This window comes from Nesoenas mayeri (assembly GCF_963082525.1).
Source record: "Nesoenas mayeri genome assembly, chromosome: Z".
NCBI lineage: Eukaryota > Metazoa > Chordata > Aves > Columbiformes > Columbidae > Nesoenas > Nesoenas mayeri.
Genome location: NC_137542.1, coordinates 23,268,960 through 23,293,761, shown reverse-complemented (window position 1 = coordinate 23,293,761; position 24,802 = coordinate 23,268,960). Strand labels below are relative to the sequence as shown.

Sequence of the window (24,802 nt, the reverse complement as noted above, 5' to 3'; positions counted from 1 at the left end):
TTGAGGACTATTTCCCAAGTTAGATTTCAACAGTCAAACCACTCGATACTCAGTTCTGTTTGCTGGATCTTAATGTTTGTGCAATTTTTCATGCAAGAAGTGATTCATGTTGTTCCTACAAGGCTATGAAACATTTTATTTAACTGTGTCAGTTTATGTTGTGCTTCCAGATCTTCAACTTTTGTTTCCAGAGCAGTATATTCATCAAGCCACTGTTTTTCTCTTAACATAGCAAAGGTTATAATTCCGTTCTTAGGGCCTTCCACTAAAGTCATTAAATTATTCCAATTTTTTTAAAATTACTTCATTTTAGAGTGGGATTTTCCTAATAAGTAACTATTTAAATCCCACTTTTCAGTAGAGGAATAGATGGAAGACAACATTAACACCAATCCCCCTGAAACATGACCTAAATGGGAAGAGACATAGCAAAAGAATCAGGCAGGACAAACACAATCTGGAAGCAAACATGATGATGGAGAGGCTAAGGAAAAAAAGCCTTTCATGTTAACTCTTACAGGATTATAATGAGATCTTACAGAATCTCTATGTGGTCCTCAGCTTTGCTTTCCTTCCTCATCACACTCCTTAGATTTCTGTTGTTTCTCACTTCCTTTCACCCTGTTTTTCTTGCACTTGTCTTTTCTGCACTTATCATTTGTGTCGCAGATGGAATATCCCACTCTCCTCCCCCCAGGCTCTTTTGCTTGCTAAGATCTCACATCTTTCAAATTCCTCTCTAAAACCTGCTTCTTCAGGGAATTTTCACTCCTTATACAAGACAGATGCCTTTCTTGCTCTGAATATTTTTTCCATATTTGTCTTGTCTGTATTAAGACCTGTATATCTGGCTGTTGAGGAAAATCAGTAATTTTCTTCCTTCAAACAGAAAAAGAATTCCATAGAGCTTCACTGTTTTGACTGAAATATCCCGAGGGTCCCTCTATCTTGCTGTTCCCATTCAACAGCTTCAGTCATCTTAAAAAAAATAGTTTGTCAGGAGTGGGGGAGAGGGCAGGGGAGGCCTCCTGTGGCAAGACAATGGCTTTAAGGACTCAGGTTTCTAGGACTTGCTTTTCTACATGGTATGAAATTGCGCGAAACAGATACCTTTCCATAAAGACTGCAGAAGCGTCTCTTTGGTCATACTTTCATGAAAATTAAAGGTATCTATTCAATAGTGTTAAGGGGATAGAAAGGTAAATCACTGGAAAACTGAATAGTCCTATTCAAATCTGCTGGGATTTTGCTGTAGATTATTTACTCAGGCATCCATTGCTTTGAAGAACTATATGAAAAATACTGCCATTTCAATCGAAACATAAAATATATATTTAATAACTACTGCTGACTACAGCAGTCAGTTTTCAGAAGATTTGAAAGGAAGTGCAGTAAGTTTTCTTCTCTTGTTAATTTTTATTCTCTGTGAAATGCTGACTACAACTTCACTAACATTGTATTTACATAGAGATCAATTATTGCTCTTCTTCTGTTTCATTCCAGTAAATTTCAATGATACTTCTTTGGTATGTAACAGGAGTAACATGACAGTGGTTCAAGTCCAGAAAGAAAGGTCCTCCTTAATTACTTGTGTAATATTTGCAGAGTTTAAATCTTTTATTTCTGCCTGGATTGGGCCATCACAAGCCACTGTACGCATGTGCAGATATAATGCAAAGAGATAGCAAAGGTAGTTCACCATCAAATTGAGACTTTAATACTACAAACAGAGTTACAAGCACTCTTAATTGTGAAATAACACTTCTGGAACTCACAGGGAGATTGTATTAGTACTAGTAGTGTGTGCATGGTGGGCAGTTGAGGAACAAACAGTACCATATTCTGAAATTCTTCCGGGTTGGACACTTATGCAATGCACTGTGAATTGCTGTGCTTTTGTAAGGTAAACTGGACTATGCAATTTATTGAGCCCTTGTTTGTCTCCTTCAAACACATCTCAAGTGCTTTAGGCAAACACACACATATTGAATTCCTTAAACATAGAAGCTGCCAAAAGGTGTATCTCTTTACATTGGCATCTCTTGGGAACAACCTCAGTGTGTCATCAGATTAACCCAAAGCTATACTTGGCTCTGATGAAAGTTGGGTGTTTCACCTTGGTTGAATGACAGTCTTTGCCTTCTTTTGCTCTTTTCTCTCTCTCATGTGTAATATATACAAAGAAACATTTCTCTGAGTCACGGTTTTTGAAAAAATGAGAACTTAAAGTCACTACTAGACACTAGATTTTGATCACATTGAAACATTTAAATTTACAAAACAAGACTACTGCCAGCTTTTAAAATCTGTAAATAAGAGAAAGAGTCTATCAAACAAGAACTAAAATGGATTTACAATTTTGTTGAGAATGATATTAAAATATTTTGGGCATTGTAAGGAAGAAAACATATATGCATGCAAGGTTCAAGCTGATCCTTCTCCTATACCCACATATTTATGCTGGGTTTTCCCTTTCCTTGAGTTATATTTCACAGTCATTCTTTGCTTGTGCTTGCACTTGTAGCCAGCATAGCCTGGTAGGACTGGATTTGCAGCCCTGTGCTGCCAAGGAACAGGATGAGGAGATGAAAAACAACAGCCACATAGTACACATTCAGAGGGGAGTTGCTTCAGGCTAGTCCTAGTCCACTTCTAAGACCTGAATGGTTATTAGTGGTTGGATTATACCAGATACAGGCCAAGCGCACATCTTCTGTCATAGTGTCATTGAAAAGAAACCCAATTTGCTCCCCTGTATCACTCTTCCATGGTAACCAAAGAAGGCAAGTGGAAATGGTCAGGAATATAATTTCATTAGTGTGCTCAGCTTGCTCCCTGAAATGCACATACACCAATGCATGCAGCATGGGGAAAAAGCAGGAGGAGTTAGAAACCTGTGTTCTATCAGGAGATTATGATCTGGTGGCAATTACAGAGACATGGTGGGACAGCTCACATGACTGGAATGTGGTAATGGATGGCTATGTCATTTTCAGGAAAGACAGGCCAGCCGGGTGTGGTGGTGGGTTGCTCTTTATGTGAGAGAGCAACTACAATGTATTGGGTATTGTCCAGGGGCAGATGAGGAGCAAGTTGAGAGTCTATGGGTGAGAATTAACGGGCAGGCTGACAGGGGTGATATTGTTGTGGGTGTCTATTACAGGCCATCAGATCAGCGTGAGGAAGTTGATGAAGCCTTCTACAGGCAGCTGAGAGCGGCCTCACAGTCACAGGCCCTGGTTGTTGCGGGAGATTTTAACTTCCCTGATGTTTGCTGGAAGGACTATTCAGCCAGCCAGCCACAGTCCAGGATGTTCCTCCAGTGCATTGACAATGACTTTCTGATACAAATGGTGGAGGAGCTGACTAGGACAGGAGCACTGCTGGACCTCATCCTCACTAACAAGGAGGGTGTCCTTGAAGCAGTAAAGGTTGAGGGCTGCCTTGGTTGCAGCGACCATGAGATGATGGAGTTCAGGATCTTGTGTGGCAGGAACAGAATAGCAAGTAGAATTGCAACCCTGGACTTCAGCTGTGCAAAATTTTCAAGCAATTGCTAGGGGAAATCCTGTGGGCAAGGCTAGTTGAAGGTAAAGGGGCCCAAGATAGTTGGTTAGAGGTTCAGGGACTGCTTCTACCAGGCTCAAGATCCTGACATACAGGAAGTCAAGGAAGGAAGCCAGGAGACCTGCGTGGTTAAACAGGAAACTGCTGGGTAAGCTCAAGTGGAAGAGAAGAGTTTACAGATCATGGAAGGAGGGACTGACCACTTGGGAAGAATATAAGTCTGTTGTCAAAGGATGTAGGGAGGCAACCAGGAAACCTAAGGCCTCCTTAAAACCTAGCGAAAGGAGTCAAGGACAACAGAAAGAGCTTTTCTAAATACATGGCAGATGAAACTAACATCAGAGACAATGTAGGCCCACAGATGAATGAGGTGGGTGCCCTGGAGACAGAAGATACAGAGATGACAGGGTTACTGAATGCCTTCTTTGTCTGTCTACTCTGCCAGAGGCTGTTCGGAGGAGCTCTGTACCTCTGAGGCTTCAGAGGAAGTCAGGACAAAGGAGGAGTTTGCCTTGGTTGATGAGGACTGGGTTAGGGAGCAATTAAGCAATCTGGACATCAATAAATCCAGATGGAATGCACTCGTGGATGCTGAGGGAGCGGGCTGAAGTCATTGCTAGACCACTCTCCATCATCTCCACTAAGTTGTGGGCAACAGTAGAAGTGCTTGAGTACTGGAAGAAAGAAAATGTCATTCCAGTCTTCAAAAAGGTCAAGAAATAGGAGCCAGGTAACTATAGACCCATCAGCCCCACCTCCATCCCTGGGAAAGTGGTGAAACAACTTATCCTTGGTGCCATCTCAAGGCATACCAAGGATAAGAGGGTCATTAGGGGCAGTCAACATGGCTTCACCAAGGGGAAGTCATGTTTAACCAACCTTATAGCCTTTTATGAAGACATAACAAGGTGGATAGATGATGGCAGAGTGGTGGAAGTGGTCTGCCTTGACTTCAGTAAAGCATTTGACACAGTCTCCCACAGCATTCTTGCAGCTAAACTGAGGAAGTGTGGTCTGGACGATCAGGTAGTGAGGTGGACTGAGAACAGGCTGAAGGAAAGAAGCCAGAGAGTCGTAGTCAATGGGGCAGAGTCTAGTTGGAGGCCTGTATCTAGTGAAGTGCCTCAAGAGTTGTTACTGGGACCAGTATTGTTCAATCGCTTGGATGAGGGAATAGAGTGCACTGTCAGCAAGTTTGCTGATGACACCAAACTGGGAGGAGTGGCTGACACACCAGAAGGCTGTGCTGCCATCCAGTGAGACCTGGACAGGCTGGAAAGTTGGGCAGGGAAAAATCTAATGAAATATAAAAAGGGCAGGTGTAGAGTCCTGCATCTGGGCAGGAACAACCCCAGGTTCCAGTCTAAGTTGGGGAAAGACCTGTTGGAGAAAAGTGTATGGGAAAGGGACCTGGGGGTCCTGGTGGACAGCAGGATGACCATGAGCCAGCACTGTGCCCTTGTGACCAAGAAGGCCAATGACATCCTGGGGTGTATTAGAAAGGGGGTGTTTAGTAGGTTGAGAGAGGTTCTCCTTCCCCTCTACTCTGCCCTGGTGAGACCGTATCTGGAATATTGTGTCCAGTTCTGGACCCCTCATTTCAAGAAGGACAGGGAACTGCTGGAGAGAGTCTAGCCCAGAGCCACGAAGATGATTAAGGGAGTGGAGCGTCTCCCTGATGAGGAAAGGCTGAGGGAGCTGAGTCTCTTTATTTTGGAAGAGACTGAGGGGTGACCTCATTAATGTATACAAATATATAAAGGGTGAGTGTCAGGAGGATGGAGCCAGGTTCTTCTTGGTGACAGCCACTGGTAAGACAAGGGGTAATGGGTTCAAACTGGAACACAAGAGGTTCCACTTAAATTTGAGAAGAAACTTCTTCTCAGTGAGGATGACAGAATACTGGAACAGGCTGCCCAGGGAGGTTGTGGACTCTTGTTCTCTGGAGACATTCAAAACACACCTGGACACTTTCCTGTGTAACCTCATCTAGGTGTTCCTGCTCCAGTGGTGGGATTGGACTAGATGATCTTTTGAGGTCCCTCCCTATATGTAACATTCTGTGATTTTGTGATTCTGTGATTCATATGTGCATGCCTGATCCAAATCGAAATGAAAATTTAGGCTTAGTGCAATTTGACATGTTTATCCTCCTTTGAGACTTCTACAATTGACTTCAGTAAAAGCAGAATTTTGACAGTAGAGTTTTATGAAGACGCATACCTGCTCTACAGACTGCTTTTCATCTCTTTTCAAAAATGTAATCTTTCATGATATTCAGGTTTTCTCTAATACAATGTTCATTACCACTTTCAAAATATCTTTTATTGTTTTGCTATCATTTTTTCTCTTCAACTTATTTCTTTAGGATTTTTCCCCTTTCTCTTTTTTTTTTGGTGCTTATTTTGATTTCTGTGCTTTCTTCTTTACATTTTCCTCTGACAAGAGATGAACTGGGGCTCCAGATTCAGTACAGGGAAAATTTGACTCTGTCAGTAGGAGACTACGTAATTGCAATACTTTGTATCTGTAGATCACTGTCCCAGGACTCATCTGGTGGTTGCTATTGATGAGCAGAGAATTGTGAAATACTGAAGCTGCACAACCAAGAGATCTTGCAGGTTATGATCAGCTTGGTACACAAATATTTGCAGAGGGCCTTTATGAGAATAAGCAACTATAAGAAAAACACGCAGACATGTGAGTACATGGAAAATGGTATAAATTACAAAGAAGATTGCTTTCCCTCACCTCCACTTCTCTTCTTGCCCTTCGGTACTTCTTGCTTGTTATCTCTTAAGAATTTTTTTATATACTTATCATTACAAAAACAAGTGCTGGCTCTTTGCAAATTGTCCAGTGTTCTGTGTGTTCACATTTTTCTATTTATAATACTGTCAAATAATTAGCATATTTAGTTTCCATATAGCCAATATAGTATGCTTCCGATGACCTAAACACATGGTGGAGAAAGTAGTGTCTCTTTAAGGATGCATAGTACCCAGGTGTAAACCAGTGTAATAGAAAAGACTATCAAAAGGAGCAATACTACGTTTTGAAAGTGAATTTTAATATTGAATGATATTGTCCAGATTACATTTGTGTGGTATAATAAACAAATTCGGTAGTCTAACAAATATATCTAGAAAAAGCCTATTATTTTTGAAAGACATGGAAAAGTATCTATCTTCTAATTACTCATAAGTGCTTTTTTAAGGCCACAAAGAAAATGCAAAGAGAGCTGTCATCTAACATTTAGAAGAGCACATAGATTCAAACTGTTCCTGTTGGATATATCGAAAAAGGAACATTTTAATAGCACTACAGAGACTTTCCACTGAAAATAAAAAAGTTATTCCTGAACATGAATTATAAAATTAGTAAGCTATGCACCAGACATTAAGTTTTCATTTTCTCAATTAGTAACTTTTCTGTATTATTCTTTATATTTTTAATGTAAGCAAGTACCTCTTATATAATCAGAAAGCAAAAAGTATAATGAATAGTTCTTCAGAATTCAGATCCCCTTTTCAGATTCATTTGAAGGTTGCATTTGAAGATCCCCTTTTCAGATTCGCTCTGTACCTCAAGCAGCATTATGAGTTCTTCTGTGGGATTTTGATTGTGACAGTCTTAACTTCTGTGTATTCATGAAGGCCATATTCTCCCCTAGATAAAAGAGAACCAAGAGCAATATTTATGCTAATGCTTTTTATATGAGTTATGGCCTGGATGGGATTTTCGGTGGTGTTGTATGATTAGACAGATGTATAACAGGTATACTATACATATTCGGAAGACATCTGTGCAGCTAGACTGCTGCTGGAAGCCTTTCAAAAAGCTACAGTAACTGTCTCTTGAGAAAAGAAGGAGAGAGAGCAATTTCCTTTCTGAGCAAAATAATGGTGTTTAATCAATTTAATGCATTGCTAAACTGGCTTTCTGTGCACCAAAGCAGGCACATTGTTAGGTCTTCACAGACATATTCAACAAGTTATTTTCAAATGCTTTCCTCTGATGTTGAGTTTTCTCCTAAGTGAAAGAATAGGTGCTTCATCTCATGTAAATGAGGGACATAATTAATCCACTATGAAATCTCCCAGACAGTGAAAAGCATTTAAATTTTACTGACATATTATTAACGTGATTCCACCTCTATGTTTTACATATGAGATGAAGTATGTTTGTGTGCCCAGATGTTTGACATATGATGCAGTCAAACTCTTTAGACATAAGTGGTGTTTTATAGAACAAGGATTTGTTACAGTATGTTATCCATTTCTCATCGCCATTTTACTAGATAATTCTGTAAGCAAACCAGAAATCTGTGATCAGGACTTTTGTGCTGTGGGTAAATTTTTACTGATTCTCTTCATTTTTGAAGTGGCATTCTGTTAGTTTATGACATTCAGCAGTTTAATTCATAATGGTATTATCATTCCAAGAATTATACAGGGCATTTATTCTGGAATTCAGGGAAGTCAGTGGCTTGACACTGTGACCTCCTAATTATTTCAGTGAAGTTGTTTCATACATATTTCCATCTCCTCTAAAACTGATTGCCACATGTTTACAGAATATTTTCCATTGTAAACATCTATCTGGTACTATTTCCTTCCTTGCCCTCTAGCAGGAATATCCTTATTGCTCTACTAATTGTGATTTTGAGTGGAGCATTAGGAAGGACTTCATTTTCACAAAAGCTTAACTCCTTCAAAATGCATTGTTACAGAGAATATTAATCTTTATGATAGACTGTTATTGTTTTCATGTTATTTCCAGCAAAGAAATCCCCAAAATATTTCTGCAGAAGGCTGTAATTCAGAATTGATGATATGTCAGTTTTTGGCATTCAGCAAATGCAAAACAGTCCTTGATAGTAATGGCCTAAATTATAGTTTTTTCTTGTTTTCATTTTAATATTTTCTAAAGCTCTCAGCATTGGCATAACTCTGTTTCCTTTGAAGTCAGTGGGAGCTTTGCCATCAGGAGCAGATTGAGATCAGTGATGAGCAACCATGAAAACTCTAGCATTTATCTCTTAAAAAAAAGTACAAAAAAGAGAAAAAGAAGCTCTGAAACAATTCACCAGCACTTTAATTTCTAAAGTACCTTCATTATTCATCAAAAGTACTATGCATTTGGCTTAATTCAAGGGAAAATTTACACATTTTGAATTTTATATGCTGCTTTAAAAACAATTTGTTCTTCCCAGATATATGACAAATGACTTGACAAAATACTTAAAAAAGGGCTGATTGTGATTTATGTTCCAAAAAAACCTCTAAAGACCTAATTCTATATAATATAATGAACAGGTATGATATGAGATGTTTTGTAATGTAACATGTGACATGATTCTCTTGCTAATATGAAGGTCAGGATGAACACAGATTAGACGGGACATGATTCAAATTGAAACTAGACTAAATCTTGGAACTCTGAAAAAAATTGATTAGCTTATCATTTCTGTATACTCCTCCATCTCTAGTTTGGGAAAAGATCAAAGGCCTGAAGACAACAGAGGACTAGTTTTGTCATAACTTTTGACCGTGCAGGAACATACTGTAAAAAAGTCATTTTAAACCAAAAGCTTTTGTTTAAATTAATGATTTTGAAATGCCTTGTGTTTTCAAAAACCCAGCATCTAAAGGGAATTCCATAAACTACACACATTTATCACATTTATCTGTTCATGCAAATGACACTTTCTACATATATGCAAAAACTGTAAACCATAAGTACAATGATCTGTTTTACAAATCAGTAGACCACAAGCTACTAAAAATGGTCAGTTTGAGAAAGTATGTATCTAAGTAATCTTCTTATTTGTTTTATAGGGAAATTATTTGCTTGACATTGCCTCTGACAACATGAAGTCCCTGAACACTATATAGAGTAATTTGACAAAATCTCAAACTGGGCATCCTAGTTATAAATGAGTTTGAATTTGGATTTTGGAAATTTGTTTTGCAGTTCTGGTGAATCTACAGTTTTAAAAGTATTTACTTACATTTCTCGTCCATTTCCTGACATCTTAAATCCTCCAAAAGGACAATGAACAGACACTGCACTGTAACAGTTAATCCTAGAAGGACAGAAAAATTACTTTTAATATCACAAACCAACATTTTTTCACTCTGAAAAATCAATGTTTTTCTGTTGACTGTAAAAAACCCATGATCATATTTACAAACTATATCTGAGTAATATATTTGCAAAAATATGTGTAATCCAAGGTTCAGAGAAACAAAGCATTACCAGAAACTACACTTATGATCAGGTTTCTAACACTCATGAAGGGTCCTCGAGCAGAGTGACGGTCATATCTTTCTCTGATAATTATAATAAATTTCCTTACTAACTAGTGTATAAGTTGTTAAAGCAGAGACAAGTCATAGTTACTTCTTCTGCAGCTGCACATCCAATAGGCAAATTCAGAATGACTTCAGTGTATATTTAGATCTCTTTCTGATGAATTGATGTAACTGCAGGGAACTGCAGGTATCTGTCAGTGATAGTAACTAGATTCAGTCTGTTATTCCTCCAAGCTTTCATTCTTGCATCTCTTAGCCTTTGCCTTTCTAGCTTTGTATGGGTTACCTCATTCTTTTCCATTTCTGAAAACAGTTGCCCTTTTACTTGTAACAGTTCTCTCCTGATTGTATTTCCTTACTTTTTTTTAAACCACATTTTATCAATCTTTTCCATCACAAGTAGGTTTTCTGCCCATGTTAATAACCACAGAACTTCAGATAATTCATTTCTTTATACAGAACAAAAAATGATGCCCACAAATTAAGTATGTAGTGGGCTATTCTCAGATACAGAATAGAAAGTAAAGTGGCACTCTCACTGTATTTTGTTTTGTCTTCTTTCCTTTTTAACAAGACAGTTTTCTTTTTCAGACTAAGTTTACAGGACAGTTGTGTGAAGACGTAAAGTAAGTATTTATTTAATAGCGGTTTAAGAATAGAGCAGTGATGGAAAGAGAGACACAGGAGGATAGAATAGATATACCTTTCTAAAGATTACAACAAATTCAAATCTAAAAGTATACCACCCAAAGAATTATTAAAATATCTTACAGTTACTGCCGTTGGAAGAATTAAAAAGCTATTATGTACCATACTGTTCCAGCTTGAAGAGCAGCCGCAAACGTCAGTGCTTTATCCATGTCTTTGGTAAAAACTGCTGCTGCTAAGCCATAAGAAGTGTTATTTGCCCTCTTGATAACTTCATCTGCAGTTTTAAACTTCATGATTTGTTGAACAGGTCCAAATATCTGTTTCAGACACATGTAAATAAAAGAAGTGAACTAAGATAGCTTACTATTGTAAATAATTTATATTTTAAAAAAATATTTCTGTCAGATGACCTTATTCTTGAATTCATTCAGTCAAGAGTATACATCTCATAACAGAGCTCTAGAAAGGATTATAAATTCACATAAAGATAGGATTTTGGTAGTGTTGTAGTATGCCTATTGTAAAATGATTGATAAAACAATAAATCAAGAAAAAAAAATAAAGGAAAATTATGAAAACAAATAAATAAAGATGAAAAGACACCCACCATAACTGGAGTTAGCATGGAGTCACAGTGTTTACATACCTGTGGCTGTTACCAATAAACTGGTATTTTTTTGGCAAACTCCAGTTTTAGAGTTAAGATCTTAAGCTTTTCCTTCCTCTGAAATTCCTGTTCAGCTTTTATCTCTGCAGGTAGCTGCACAACTAGACATGTACACTAGATGAAATAAATATTTCTGCTTTCCATATGGGTGTTATGTGAGATAATCATCCTTCAGGCTCAGTTTTCACACTATTGTCAATCTGTGTTCTCAGCCACAGATACCCATGGCCACCACGCAGTGCCAACTCTGTCGAGGACAGGTGGGCATTGCCACATATAATTACTTCCGTTCCATGGATCATGACCTTTCCACTTCTTTTTCCTCGAAAATGTTTAGTGCTAGTTTCTAACTACAGTTGCAGGGACTGATATATACAGATCAGGAAATCACTGAACATTCCCCCACTTTTCAAGCTTCGTCCTTCAGAACCTGGATATTTGATGAATTGCCTTGGTTGTCTGGTATTTCATTGTTCAATACACTCAAAACAGTGTGAAAGAAGCAGTGCTTGTACTGGTGAGTCAAAGGAAGCTAACCAATCTGTGAAGAAACATACTACTGTGTAGTTTCCTACCTGACACCCAGACCAGCAGAAACAATCCAAATTATTTGTCATACACCTGTCTCCTGTTTTACAGCACTGTCCCCTTCACAATTAATTCTAGATGCTCTGATGTTCATTTTAAGTCAGCCTGTTGACTCTTGCTGAAGGTTCTATATATGTTCAGCAGACTGCAGAGCAGTGCTGCTGGCTATATAAAGCAACATCTAGATTTGTAACAATTTGGAAGGAGCTTTCTAGTTTTAAGAACTATAATGGACACCAATTGCAGCATGATTGCAGCAGTTATTAATCAAGATGAATTCAAAAGAACATGGAGAAGAGGACTTTGGACATGGACTTTGAGACTGTGTTTACAGAACTCTTTTTTTTTAATGCCATAGCAGCTCTGCACTTGTGACTCTCTGTCATTCCTTGCAGATGATCACTGCAACCTTGGCACTGCTACTTTAGTTGGGTCAGCAAAAGTTTCTTCAATGCTGTGTAGACACATCTGCCAACTGATCTAGGTTAAAAACCCTGCAGAGACAGAACTCTGCTTTGCTGTAGTTACCAACAAAATGCTTATGGAAGCACAATCTAACTACTTTTTCTTATTGCAAAGTAGCCGTTTAGTGCATAGTGTCCAAACCCCAAATTAAGGGGCTCCCTAGGCAGTGCAAAGAGTTCACAAGCTGTGCCTTCAAGGTTCCTTCTCTGCTACGGGTTATCATTACTCCAATACGTGAGACATGGGCAGTATGGAGTACTGTAAACAGTTCAAACCTCAGCACTTTTATGCACTGCCAGCTTAAGCTCGAGCCTTTGTTGGCAGGCCAGCCTCCCTGACCTCCACTGAGTTGCTAAAATGGGCATCAGAAACTGAGAAAAGCATTTTAAACACCACCAGGATGGAACTACATATTTATTAAGAATGTTTCTATGTAGCCACTTGACATTCTAAATGGATATTTAGCACAGACATTTAAACAGACAATCTCCAGTGACAGTACAGAATGCCAAAAATGTATTTACCTCTTCTTTGGCGATACGCATATCATCTGTAACATTAGAAAAAACTGTGGGCTGGATGAAATAACCTTTGTCTCCCCATGGACCTCCTCCACATTCCAGTTTGGCTCCTTCTTTTTTCCCACTTTCAATTAGCTCAAGGATTTTTTGAAACTGCTCCTTATCAATCTAAATGAAAATATAATACAGAGATGAAAACAGCACACACTGAATTGTTCTTCTAACTCATTAACCAAAATCTAACAATGATCCAGTTTTGTTGAGTTGCAGGTGTTGAAGTGGAACATCTGGAGAGCCTTGCAAATATTTCTGTCACTAACTTCTCAAAACTTTGCAGTCTTTTCTGAAATAGACCAGTTATCAGAAATTCTGACATAAAAGAATCAGCTCTAGAAGGACTGATATGCTGGTTTTCTTTTTTTAAAAAAGCAAATAAAAAAATCTATAAAATGAATGTGTTTATACTTCTCCTACTCCTCTTACTTCCTGAGCTTAATGCTGCAAAAACAGCAGAGTGCTTGATCTAGCCAGCAAGACTCTTTTGTACTTCACTAGGTCTGGTAGACTGGCCATATTGTTTTCCTAGACTACTAAAGGAAGTTGAAAAGCAGCAGTAAAATATAACTGAAATTCAGTGCTGTTATCAGTTTATTCTGTTTTATTAGTGGTATAAAGGCATTTACATTTTTGATTTGAGAAACACAGATGTTAGATCGTTTATGGTATGAAGCTAACCTCTGCCCCTTCATGCTCCTAAGCCTACCAAAAAGTTCAACATATGCCAAACATAATGCAGACTGCAGACTGGCTCTATAGCATAGCAAAATGCACGGTGTTTGGCTGGAAGAGATATTTATTGTGGTAGCACAATAGGGGCTTGTATTTCTCTAACCCCTTATAGTTTTCAGTGACAAAGTGGATAGTAGGAAATAGCATAAATGAGGACTAGAAACTGAGTACACATCATTTCCTCTCATCCCCTCTCCAAATCAGTAGATCACCACTTCAGGCCTGAGGGCAAATTATGCACAAGAAAACACTTATGTGGAGAAAAACTCAATGGTAAAGCTTTTTTCTTTTTTTCTCTCTCCTTTTTTTTTTTTTTCATTAGTTCCATTTTCATCATTTTTGCCTTCACTTTTCCAGCATTCAGCCCTTCAGGCACTGGTTCATGAAGATACTGAGATTACTTCTACAGTGACTCGTGCACAGAAGCTTCTTATCTGTGATCATACTCAAGAGTCAGCAGAGCAGGTGTGTATCTAATTATCTTACCTGTGCAAGAAAAATGTCTCATTTCAGTTTAAGCAAAAATACTACCATGGTCACAGAAAACAATTATTTTCAAAGGTTCTGGGGAATCCTGGATACATTTTGGAGTAAACAGCTATTCAGCCATAGCTTTGCTAAAGCTTATATTTATAGATATATGGATTTATAAGGATTTTGATAAGGAGATGATTTTTAGTTTGCTGAGGTCCCCTTGTAATTTTGTTTTCAATTGCCTCTCTTCACAGTGAAGACTTAAAATTTCTGCTACCTTGGTGGCCAAATAGCTCATGCGCATAAACACCTTGAAGAGAAGACAAGTTTTAGATGACACAGATAATGTGTGAATTAGCATATATATGATCCTTTGTGTCCCAGCAAGGCCTTTCTCTCCTCTTTGGTGCCCACCGTGTTACTCAGCTTGCTAAGAGAGCGGGGTTAGGTGCTGCCCCAGAAGGCCTGTGAACTGGAGGACAAATACAGTTTTCAAGGAGTCTCTGTGACAAGAGAGCACAGTGAGTATGCCTGATAGAGGCTATAATTTTTTGTTTATATGAAGAATTAGTCGAAGCACAACAAAGAATTAGAAGACAAAGAGAGATATTCAGCGTAATTATGACAAAAGAAATACAACTAAACTGCGTATTTACAGTTTTTCACTAAACAGTGTCACACTCGTTCTAAAAGGAGAAACTTTGCTAACTTGTGAAAAAGTTAAGATTTCTGCTAAAGCTTCCTAAGAATAAAAAGAGGTCAAGAAATGCAAATGATGACACTGGAGGAGACAAAATTCTTCATGCTCTTTTGAATGTTTTCAGTAATGCTTTTTTTTCCTGTTTAACATTTTAAAATTTATTTTTAGTAAAGGTTTACTTTAACCTCTCTTTAAATTGTTAGCATGAATTTCAAACCCAATAAAGCCACAATAACATGAAAGTGGATCCTTGTTAGTGTTGTATTAGCTGCACACCATACACCTGGAGTTTACTTGTTTAGATCTTCCTGTTCTCTGGCATTTAAATTTATTCACCTGAACATAGCAGCTTGTTAGCAAGACACATTGGAGGATATCAAAGAAACAGCATTGCTGTTTTTAAATTCTCCAAATATTATATGGCTTGGAAAGAAGTTTTCCAATTTATTTGGTGGTTTTGGTTACATAAAATGACTGGGATAACCAATGAAGAAGCACATTACGTTATCAAATTTGTGGGACTTTCTTTGTCTCCAGTATTGTTTTATTTTGTTTTGTCTCTTATACAGTTTATTTGTTCTGTGAAAATAAAACATGTGCATAATAGCTGTATCCTGTAGTACAAGCCAATATGGGAATAAGACTAATTAGTGAAAACTAATTTAACAATACTCTTATGTTAAACGTGGATCCACTGAATCATGATAGCAATTTTTTTGAAGTTTCATTTTCACATTCATTTAATGGAGGAGATGTTGACATAACCTTTTCATATAAGCAGGAAAAAGTACAAAACTATGCATTTTAATGATGCAACTTTCTAAAACTGAGAACAGCATAATGAAACACTAATGTATTGAAAAAGAGGAAAATACACTACTAAATTTTATTTCCTCAAGCTCCTCACAGTGACACTATTTGAATATAATGAATCTCTGACATGAGTGATCACACTAGCACTTCACAGCTATCACATTGGAGCTTTCTCAAAGCATTTAAGTTCTATAGAATTGTTCCTCTCACATAATAGGGAGAAAAGAGGAGAGGAGAGGAGAGGAGAGGAGAGGAGAGGAGAGGAGAGGAGAGGAGAGGAGAGGAGAGGAGAGGAGAGGAGAGGAGAGGAGAGGAGAGGAGAGGAGAGGAGCGGAATCTCACCCTTAGGCCTATGATAGTGACACAAACATCCATCAGTCCAGTTTATTCCTCGTGGTCTGCCAGACTAACCACAAGACAACTGTACTTAGCCTTGATACTCATGCAATAATAGGTTGTACATTGTTGCATTAGAAGTACAATAATAGAAGTACATTAAACTGTTATGTCATGTCACGATTATATTGGAAACACATAACACTACTTACTTGAGGGCCTTGCTGTACATCAGGCAAAAGAGGATTCCCAAGGGTGTTCTTCTTTGCTCGTTCAACGCTCCGGCGAACAAACTCATCATAAATAGGCTCTTCCACAAAAATCCTAGATCCTGCTACACAACACTGTCCCTGGTGGTAGAACAAACCAATATGTGCAAATTCCACAGCGGAGTCCACTGAAAAGCAATGAAGAATTCATCAGATAACACATTTGAATGGTCATGTCATAAATTCTTTACAAATCTTCATCATTCCTTCTCACTTCCTTTTTTGAATTTTTATATGGTCCTTTAAAGTACAAATATTAATCCATTTACTTATGTACCAAACTACTAATAAAAAATAGTACAGTACACCTAGAAAAACACATTCTACTCTTCTTTGTGAAATAAAGATTCAACATTATTTGCCCTATCAGACATATGAAGAGGAGTATTCAGCTAGAAAGTTAATAAACCTGCATAAAATCTATCTATCTGCTTTTGGTTCTGCATTTGTGTCGCATTAGGATAATCCTTAATTACACCCTTAAGGGGTAACCTTGACAGGTTGTCAGAGCTTCATATCCATTCAGTGCCCACCAAATTTTTGTGGCAGTCTAACCTAAAACAATGGCGTGACCAGAAAACATTAAGAATTACTCCTTCATTAAATGGGTACAAGTAATTTACTGACAAGGAAAAAGAACATGGTACTTGAAAAAGTAGTAGGTTTATATAATAAAAATGCTACTAACAGTCTGCGTCTGCAAATATAATATTAGGACTTTTTCCTCCAAGTTCCAATGTAACTCTCTTCAGATTGCTCTTCCCTGCTGCTTCTTTAATAAGTTTGCCAACCTAAAAGGGAGGAAGAATACAGTTTCATCTTAAAAAACTTATTATGACCTCTGAGTTCCTCAAAAGTGAAAATTAGTTCATAGTTCTCTGCCATCCCAGTAATAGTAGAAATGAAAAATAAATTAAAAAAGAAAAAAAAAAAAAGTCAGGGTGCAGGTGATTTGCAATCTACAAACCAGGAATGTTTTATAGAAGATTTTCCACCTGGACACACTCCTGTTAATATGAACTGTCCTGGAAAAACACACTTGTAGTCGTTGTGGCTTTGGTCTGTGACTGTCTCTGGCAGCTTTCTTACCTTTGTTTCTTGCTGCTATATTACACTGTCATAAGAAGAGGACTGTCACCAATGTCTATGAATTCATCCTTTGGTCCATCTGCCTTTAGAAAGACATTGGGGCATGGGAATTGTAGTTGCTACTATCCGTTTGGAACATCTGTGGGGTATTTCTCAGATAGCATGTTTTTGGATATTTTCCTGTTACTTTAGAGCTGAAGATTTCTAAAAGTAAATATAGCTCTTGTACTCAATGTGTACTCATCTTTGACATGAAGACAGGTTGAGAGGGTTAGGATTGCTCAGCCTGGGGAAGGCTCAAGGGGACTTTATAGCAACTTTCCAGTACCTAAAGGGGACCTACAAGAAAGATGGAGAGGGACCATTTACAAGGGCGTGTGGTGATACGACAAGGTGCAATGACTTTAAGCTAAAAGAGGGCAGATTTATTTTAACTATAAGGAAATAGTTCTTCACCATGAGGGTGGTGAGGCACAGGAATAGGTTGCCCAGAGAACTGGCTATGCTTCATCTCTGGAAGTGTTCAAGACCAGGTTGGATAGGGCTTTGAGAAACCTGGTCTAGTGGAAGTTGCCCCTGTTCAGGGCAGAGTGGTTGGAACTAGGTGATATTTAAGGTCCCTTCCAACCCAAACTATTCTATGATTCTATGGTTCTATAAGGCAATGCTTTTTATCTTTGGAGTATATATCCAAGAAGTTAAGAGACCATTTGGGAGCTCTTCTATATAGAATTCACACAGACAGATAATATAATGTATTGTGTTAAGGATCTGGTTATGTAATACTTGCACTGAGAAATCTATCATATCGGTCACAGTTCTTCAGGGTGAAGGTTAGGAAAATTAAGTGACCTTTCTTTCCATCACCATCACCTCACCTAAATAAGGTTTCTGAAGTACTTTCATATAATTCTGTTGTTATTAAAACTAAAAAGAATGGAACACAGCCTGCTTTTGCATTTTTTATAATTACTGAAAAAAACCCAAAACAAAAAAGACCCCCAAAAATCTCCACATTGTATCTTGTGGAGTGTCTTTGTTTGAAGGGCTTTTCTACAATAGAAACATTGTTTAAACATGTTTAAAGTTAATAATAACCAACAAATCATTAAGCAGACTTTGTTTAAGTAAACAGCAGCCAAAATAAATAAAAAAGTTTAAATAGTTACATAGAACTTTTTAGACATTAAATCATTACAGGGAATCAGGGAGGCTCAGTTCCTGCTTATGTTTTCTTGCATTCATTATAGTACCTCTGTAGAGCCCGTGAAAGCTACTTTATCTATATCCATGTGGTAAGCAATCGCCGCTCCAGCAGTGGGTCCAAAGCCTGGCACAATGTTCACAACTCCAGGTGGAAATCCTGCCTGAAATGGAAGAGAGAACCCTGTGAGCCTGGGAAAGAATGATGACTAGAAGAACACATCTCATTTAGTCTCACTTCTCTTCTCTAGACTCCTTTTCTCAGTCATACAGTTATTCTCAGCCCTAAAGCCCCAAATACGTTCATTTTCACAATTATGTTCATTCTCACATGTAACCCTCTTTCCCTCACCTGTCTTTTAGGCTATTAAACTGTCCTTTTTTAAAAAAGAGAGAACATATAATTTTAGTTCTTTTTCAATGCCATTGCCAAAGAATACATTTATTTTTCATTTTCTTCCCCAGTCAGGTGTTTAAAGAAAAAGATATCTTAATTTCACATCTTCTTGATTAAAGCTATTTGAATCATCCTTGGACCATCTACTCACTATCCCACACACTAGATGGAATTAGTTAATGATCTGCTGACTAACACTGAAATTCTATTACGAAAAATGATGGAAATAATACTTCCAACTCAGTGCCTTTGTTTCTTCTTCTGGGTGTGGGTTAGAAGTAGAGAGTAGGCAATCTGAGAGTTTACAGCACAAAAGAGGCAGGTCAGCTACCAAGCATGAAAAAGCTGGGTATCTGAGATATGCACAGTCCCAGTTTCTTGTAAATTTTCTGTTTAAAGAGTGGGCCAAATGAAAGCTATTGTTTCTCACCAAGTCTATATTATTTGTGTTCCATTCACAGACAAAATAAGCTATTTTCTTCCAAGAGCTTGTCAGGCAAATTTCCATGGCTGTGGATCTGGATTTCCTGTGGGCTTCTGAAGAAGCTCTTAGATCTCAATGGCACTTACAAAGCAGAGCAAGCATGGCATTCAAAGACTCCCCCTAAAATAGTATCTCATTTTTTATCATTTAGATGAGTCTCTTTTTAGCATTAAACAGGACTATGCAAAGGTTCTATTTTCATTTGGAAAATGGTGAATTTTGGCTGGTGAGTTACAGCTTCTAAACCTCATATTCTGCCTTATGGACACCAGGCAACTGCCTTTGTTCAAATAACTTTAGTTCCTTACAGGTTCATGCTCAGATACCTTCCATCAATGCTTCTTATGACCAATTAATTTTCCAGATTAATATTTGCCCTGGAACTGATGAGATAATGAGGTTCTTTCCATTTACTTAACATTGTGTTTCATACTTTGTAGAAAAAAGTAAGAAAAGTATTTTTATGGGGCTAATTCACATTGTCTTACTTAGGGCATCTATTTTCCACGTCTGTATTAGAAGCTATTCTCTACATCTAAGCAAAGGAGTCTTGTGAGGACTATAAAGGATAGTGAAGATTACCAAAATGACTTTTTTTTTTTTTTTTTTAAATGTGGACATTTGAAAAGGAGAGAGTTAAATTAGATCTTCAAATAGTTTCACAATGAGTCTAAAACAACTACTGGTGATCAGCAAGGTTCAGATCACTATCAGGGATTTGGGCTCCAACTTTATTTGGGTAATCTGGGCGTAAATTAAAACCCAGATTGATTTGAGTGAATAAATCTTAAAGGACTTGACAAGATAAATATCTGTCTTTTTTTAAAAGCTACACAATATCTACCAGATAACACAACAAAAACATTCAATAATTACATACTTAAGCTGCTATTCAGTTGAACAATGAATGAATAGGTAAAATGAGAATCATCTTGCCTTTTGCCAAAAATGCCCTGCTATTAAGTATGGACACAACATGGAGCACTGATTACATTCCCACTTATGAACTCTCAAGAAATCAGAATATCAGTATAGACATTTTGTTAGACTCAGAGAAGAGCTGAGTTACTTTCTCTTTAAAGCTGTTTGTTTTTTGTTCGTTTGTTTTCAGAGTAATATACTTGTATTACTCACACGTATCTCTGTCTTATTTTTTTTTTCCTAAAGCAATTTGTCCTTCCCAATATTATCTATTAGCATTTACTATGTGACGTGATAACAGCAGGACTTAGCTCCTTCCTGATAGTCAGTTAGTTTCTGTAAAATATTAACTCATAACCAGTCAGTATGTTTTACTGAATCATTGTTTTGAAGCAGAATGACAAAAAGTGCCAAGTCATTTCCATTAACACTCTGCAAGGTTACTGTGCTGGTGATTATTGACATCTGTGACAGCTCTTCAAACATGTTAGATTACATTTGTTGATTTCATTGGGAAGCAAGATAGCTAAAGTATTTAACTGTTCTTTGGGTATTTACTGGGCTGGGCACAATAGTCAACATAACTCTGGAGACACCAGAGAAACTACTGCATGACTTGTGTTCAAGAGTACAAAGTGTATTCTCCCAGTTTCTGTGTGAAGAGAGTTCATAAGTTTGGCAGCTGTCACCAGTCCATTTTTGCAGCACCCTGTTAATAATAAAACCAGGTAGATGAAAAGCTGGATCAACTAAAATGTAATAATAATTAGCTGTATCAACAGATCCTTTTCTGTGATAACTATGTTCACAAAGTTGTTGTCACCCAACTCTAAGTACTCTGTCCTTGACTCTTCATTTGCTTTTGACTTTGAAACATACTGTGCTTTTGTAATACAAATATATTTCCCAAAGAATTAAGTTACTGAATTGCTATTTGTATTTTTTTGCGTGTGTGCATGTGAACTAGAAAGATATGCATGCTTCTGCCCTGGATTTGCTTCACTGCTTTACAGTAAGGTAAGTTCCATAGTACAAGGCCAGACATGCAATGAGATAGACATGCAGGGGATAGCCTGGCTTCTATTACCTCTGTGGCACTTCAGCTGCAGTATGCTCTTACATTTCTGAGAAGGGCAAAACACTCTGCTGTTGCTGACTTACCTCTTTAATTAAGGATCCCATGTAAAGGGCAGTCAGTGGAGTTTGTTCTGCTGGTTTGACAACAACTGTGTTTCCACAACAAAGGGCAGGGGCGATCTTCCACATGAACATAACCAATGGGAAGTTCCACTGAAAGACAGATGAGAAGGTGTATCCTATTTCTAATATATCACCAAAACGCCTTTGCTTTTTCTATAATAATAGTGCAAATTGTCATCTGGGTGGTTGAACTCTTTGTTGAACTCTTTTCAGAATGAAGATATTTTGAAAAAGCAACGGGCAAGCTTTGTTATACAAAGACCAGTGATTTTAGTTTATGTGAGTCCAGGGCATCCAAGATTTTAGTTAAGAGCTCCAGAGAAAATAAGTGTGCTCCTCTTACAAAGCCTTCCAGAAAGTTGGTAGATTAGTGGTGAAACTGGGAGTTTTGCTAACTTAAATGATCACATCCATCATCAGTTCCATTTTCTAGGGCAAACAAGGTAATAATGTGTAATGCAGCCCCTGCCCTTTTCCATGGAAGTTTCACTGGCAGCTCTCTATCGTGGTCAGTCCAGCCAGACTGCGGAGCAGCTGACTCTCTTGGACCACATATTAAGAAGCATCAGGGCTGGGTAAAAATGGTTTGCTCCTTTGAGAACATTTCAAATAGTTTTTGGAAGCATTGAGCTCATGAATCTGGGCATAAAAAAATACCGTGTGCCTTACCTTTATGAAGGTCAGAAAAAAGGCTGTTAACAGTTATCTATTATGTTAGAAATGCTTGGAAGAGTATACATGCAACTGGTCTTTATCTCTCTCCTTATCTCGTTTTAATGTTACCCCATCCCTAAAATAACAGGAGCACAAATAACACAAAGGTATTACAGGGTTTTCTAGATCTTTATCATTAAAGTAGAATTGTGTGAGTGAAGGGAAATTGAAATGATGAGCTAGCAAGGGTGTTTTGCAGCGTTCACATAGTTCTCCAAGTTTTTATTTTATGTAAAAACCTCCAATGTGGTAGGTTCGCATTTCAGTGGAGAGAAAATAGAGATATACTCAGAAGTCCTTGAATATTTTATAAGGAAAGCCAGTCCTTGTACTAACTGCTCATACTTTCAACATGCACATTTAGTGTGTCTAATTCTTTAATGTATCTTGGCTGAGTGCTTTACTTGAAATATCATGTGCCTGACCTACAAGAGAATCTAAATCAGCAGATTCCCAAGCTCTCCTGGAGCCTGGATCCATATTCCAGTGATGTTCTAAAAATCCATGTGATGGTCTAAAAAGATAGCAAATCTGTAAATTCAGGACACCCAGAACATGTGTGGAGCCCACATGTCTGAACAAACCTGACAGACAAGATGACTCTTTCAGAATCTCATAAGCTGCTGAGCAGGTCAGGTCAGGGTGCCCACACCTACTATGTGAAAAGAGATGGGTGGATTAGGAGCGTCCAGTGTATACAATTATTTTCACAGCAGTGCGTTGAAGCTGTGTAGACCTCACAAATATGTTTAAAAGTTGAGTTCCTCAATGTTTTGGATGTTCAGACTTAGGTATGCCTTTTGAATCTTAACATAAAATAAGTGACTTCAAAACTGGGAATTTAGACACTCCAAACAGGAGCTTGGAAACATATGGCTCGGTATCACCATGCTTATTAGACACATTTTTTGTGCTGTTACTTGTACCATGAACATGGTGAATAAGCCTTAGTCATAAATAAAGGTTCAGGTATCTGGATGCTGTACAGAGCAGAACAGACATTCCGGGTCCTAAACACTTTGTTACTTATAGGCTGTAAATATTACCCTCTCATAGCTGTTTATTTCTAATTCTTTCACTTCCAGCAAAATGTAGTTCTGTCTTTCAAAGCAATCAATCAGTCAGTCTTTTGAGATTTATTTTCTTTCCCTGTACAGGAAGGAGAGAGGCAAGGTTGGAGGGGACAGACTCATCAAAAACTCCCTGTTGCAGAGTTTGATGAGTACTCAGAACAATCTTTGTCTTTAAGGAACTTAACGTTTCTGACTGGTAAGGTTTCACAAATGCACTTGCATAGACAAAATTTCAAGAACATTTCCATTTATAACAGGAACATTTGTGTTTTACATAAATGGCTCCAACTTACAGGGATAATTTGGCCACACACACCAATAGGCTCATGTCTTGTAAATGTAAAAAAATTTCCATCTAGGAGAAGAAGAAATAAATTAGACATTCAGACAAAGCATTTGTGAGAAACAGTTAAACCAGAAAGAGATAAAGTTGGATACCAAAATTAGCTGGATACAATTTTACTTATAAATGATATTTTCAAAATCTTAACTATGCAAAAAAAACCCCACCATAAAGCACATCTGGATTCAATATCTATTTTCTACATAGCTCCAAGGTTTGATTCTACTAGGCTGACTGACTTTTTGGAGTGATAAACCCTCTTCTCAATATGGTATGCACAGCAAACCAATGAGTGTTCCTCATTTCTTTTTCTTTTATCACCTTTTGTTTTTTTTGGGGGGGAAGGTACTCTTTTAAAAGCTATTTAAAATCTTAGGTACATATCAGAATTTTTTAAATATTAGATCTTAGCTTAAATCAAATCCGTTAAGTATAAAATTCCCTTTGATTCAAATAAACCTGTTCCATTTAGCTGAGTATGTGATGCGAAAAAGTTGGAAGTATTTATCAGTCTAGTTTTCCATAATTCCTTCTTTATTACCATTCTTTCCTTTGTCCTGAGAGAAGGCAGCTACAAACAATGTTTTCATAGAGCTGCTTAATGGGAGAGGGAATAGAAAAAAGTTTGAGCAAAATAAAGGAATGTTTCCTCATTCCTATCTCTTGGTATTTTTCCTTATACATTATCCAATAATGAAAACAAATATTACTCTTTGTGCTAATCTTAGCTTTAATAAGCAAATACCTGGGTTTTATTACTGTACCATTGCATAAGCTATACTTTTCTATGCAAAAGTGACTTATCAGACTTCATAGATGCACTTGCAAAAATCTTTTGGTCAATAAACAGTACTTATTAGTGGTGTACAGAACAAAAAAATAAATGTGAAGAACTGCACTAAATATTTGAAACATACTATGATGGATGATGGATATGAAATAACCTATATTAAGAACAATCAAAAATATTTTTTGTTTGAGATATTTTTTTTCTGTTGCCTAACTTTTAGAGAAAGGCAGTCTTTTACAGAGCACTTTGGCTTCATTTCTGTACTTTTTTCTCTCAAATGTACTCACCTATTGGAACAGTACGCCCATGGATTTTATCAGCCCAACCCGCACAGTAGCGTAACGATTTGATAGAAGCATCTAAATCCATCAGGTAAGCAGCAGAAAAGAGTTTCCCACCATTAATGGCTTCCATTGTCTGCAGACAACAAC

General features: G+C 37.5%; 1 protein-coding gene across 1 annotated transcript in view; it reads right to left on the bottom strand.

The window, feature by feature from the left end:
* Positions 1 to 7,163: 7,163 nt before the first annotated feature.
* Positions 7,164 to 24,802, bottom strand: part of ALDH1A1 (aldehyde dehydrogenase 1 family member A1) — a gene marked incomplete at both ends in the record, with an annotated part of 36,838 nt that continues 19,199 nt past the window's right edge. Inside the window, 10 exons of the mRNA XM_080362926.1 lie at positions 7,164 to 7,236; positions 9,581 to 9,655; positions 10,695 to 10,852; positions 12,780 to 12,944; positions 16,101 to 16,285; positions 16,846 to 16,948; positions 18,500 to 18,613; positions 21,413 to 21,541; positions 23,532 to 23,593; positions 24,659 to 24,788. Of these exons, the coding sequence (XP_080219052.1) occupies positions 7,164 to 7,236; positions 9,581 to 9,655; positions 10,695 to 10,852; positions 12,780 to 12,944; positions 16,101 to 16,285; positions 16,846 to 16,948; positions 18,500 to 18,613; positions 21,413 to 21,541; positions 23,532 to 23,593; positions 24,659 to 24,788 (1,194 nt within the window). The remainder of the gene's footprint in view (positions 7,237 to 9,580; positions 9,656 to 10,694; positions 10,853 to 12,779; positions 12,945 to 16,100; positions 16,286 to 16,845; positions 16,949 to 18,499; positions 18,614 to 21,412; positions 21,542 to 23,531; positions 23,594 to 24,658; positions 24,789 to 24,802) is intronic.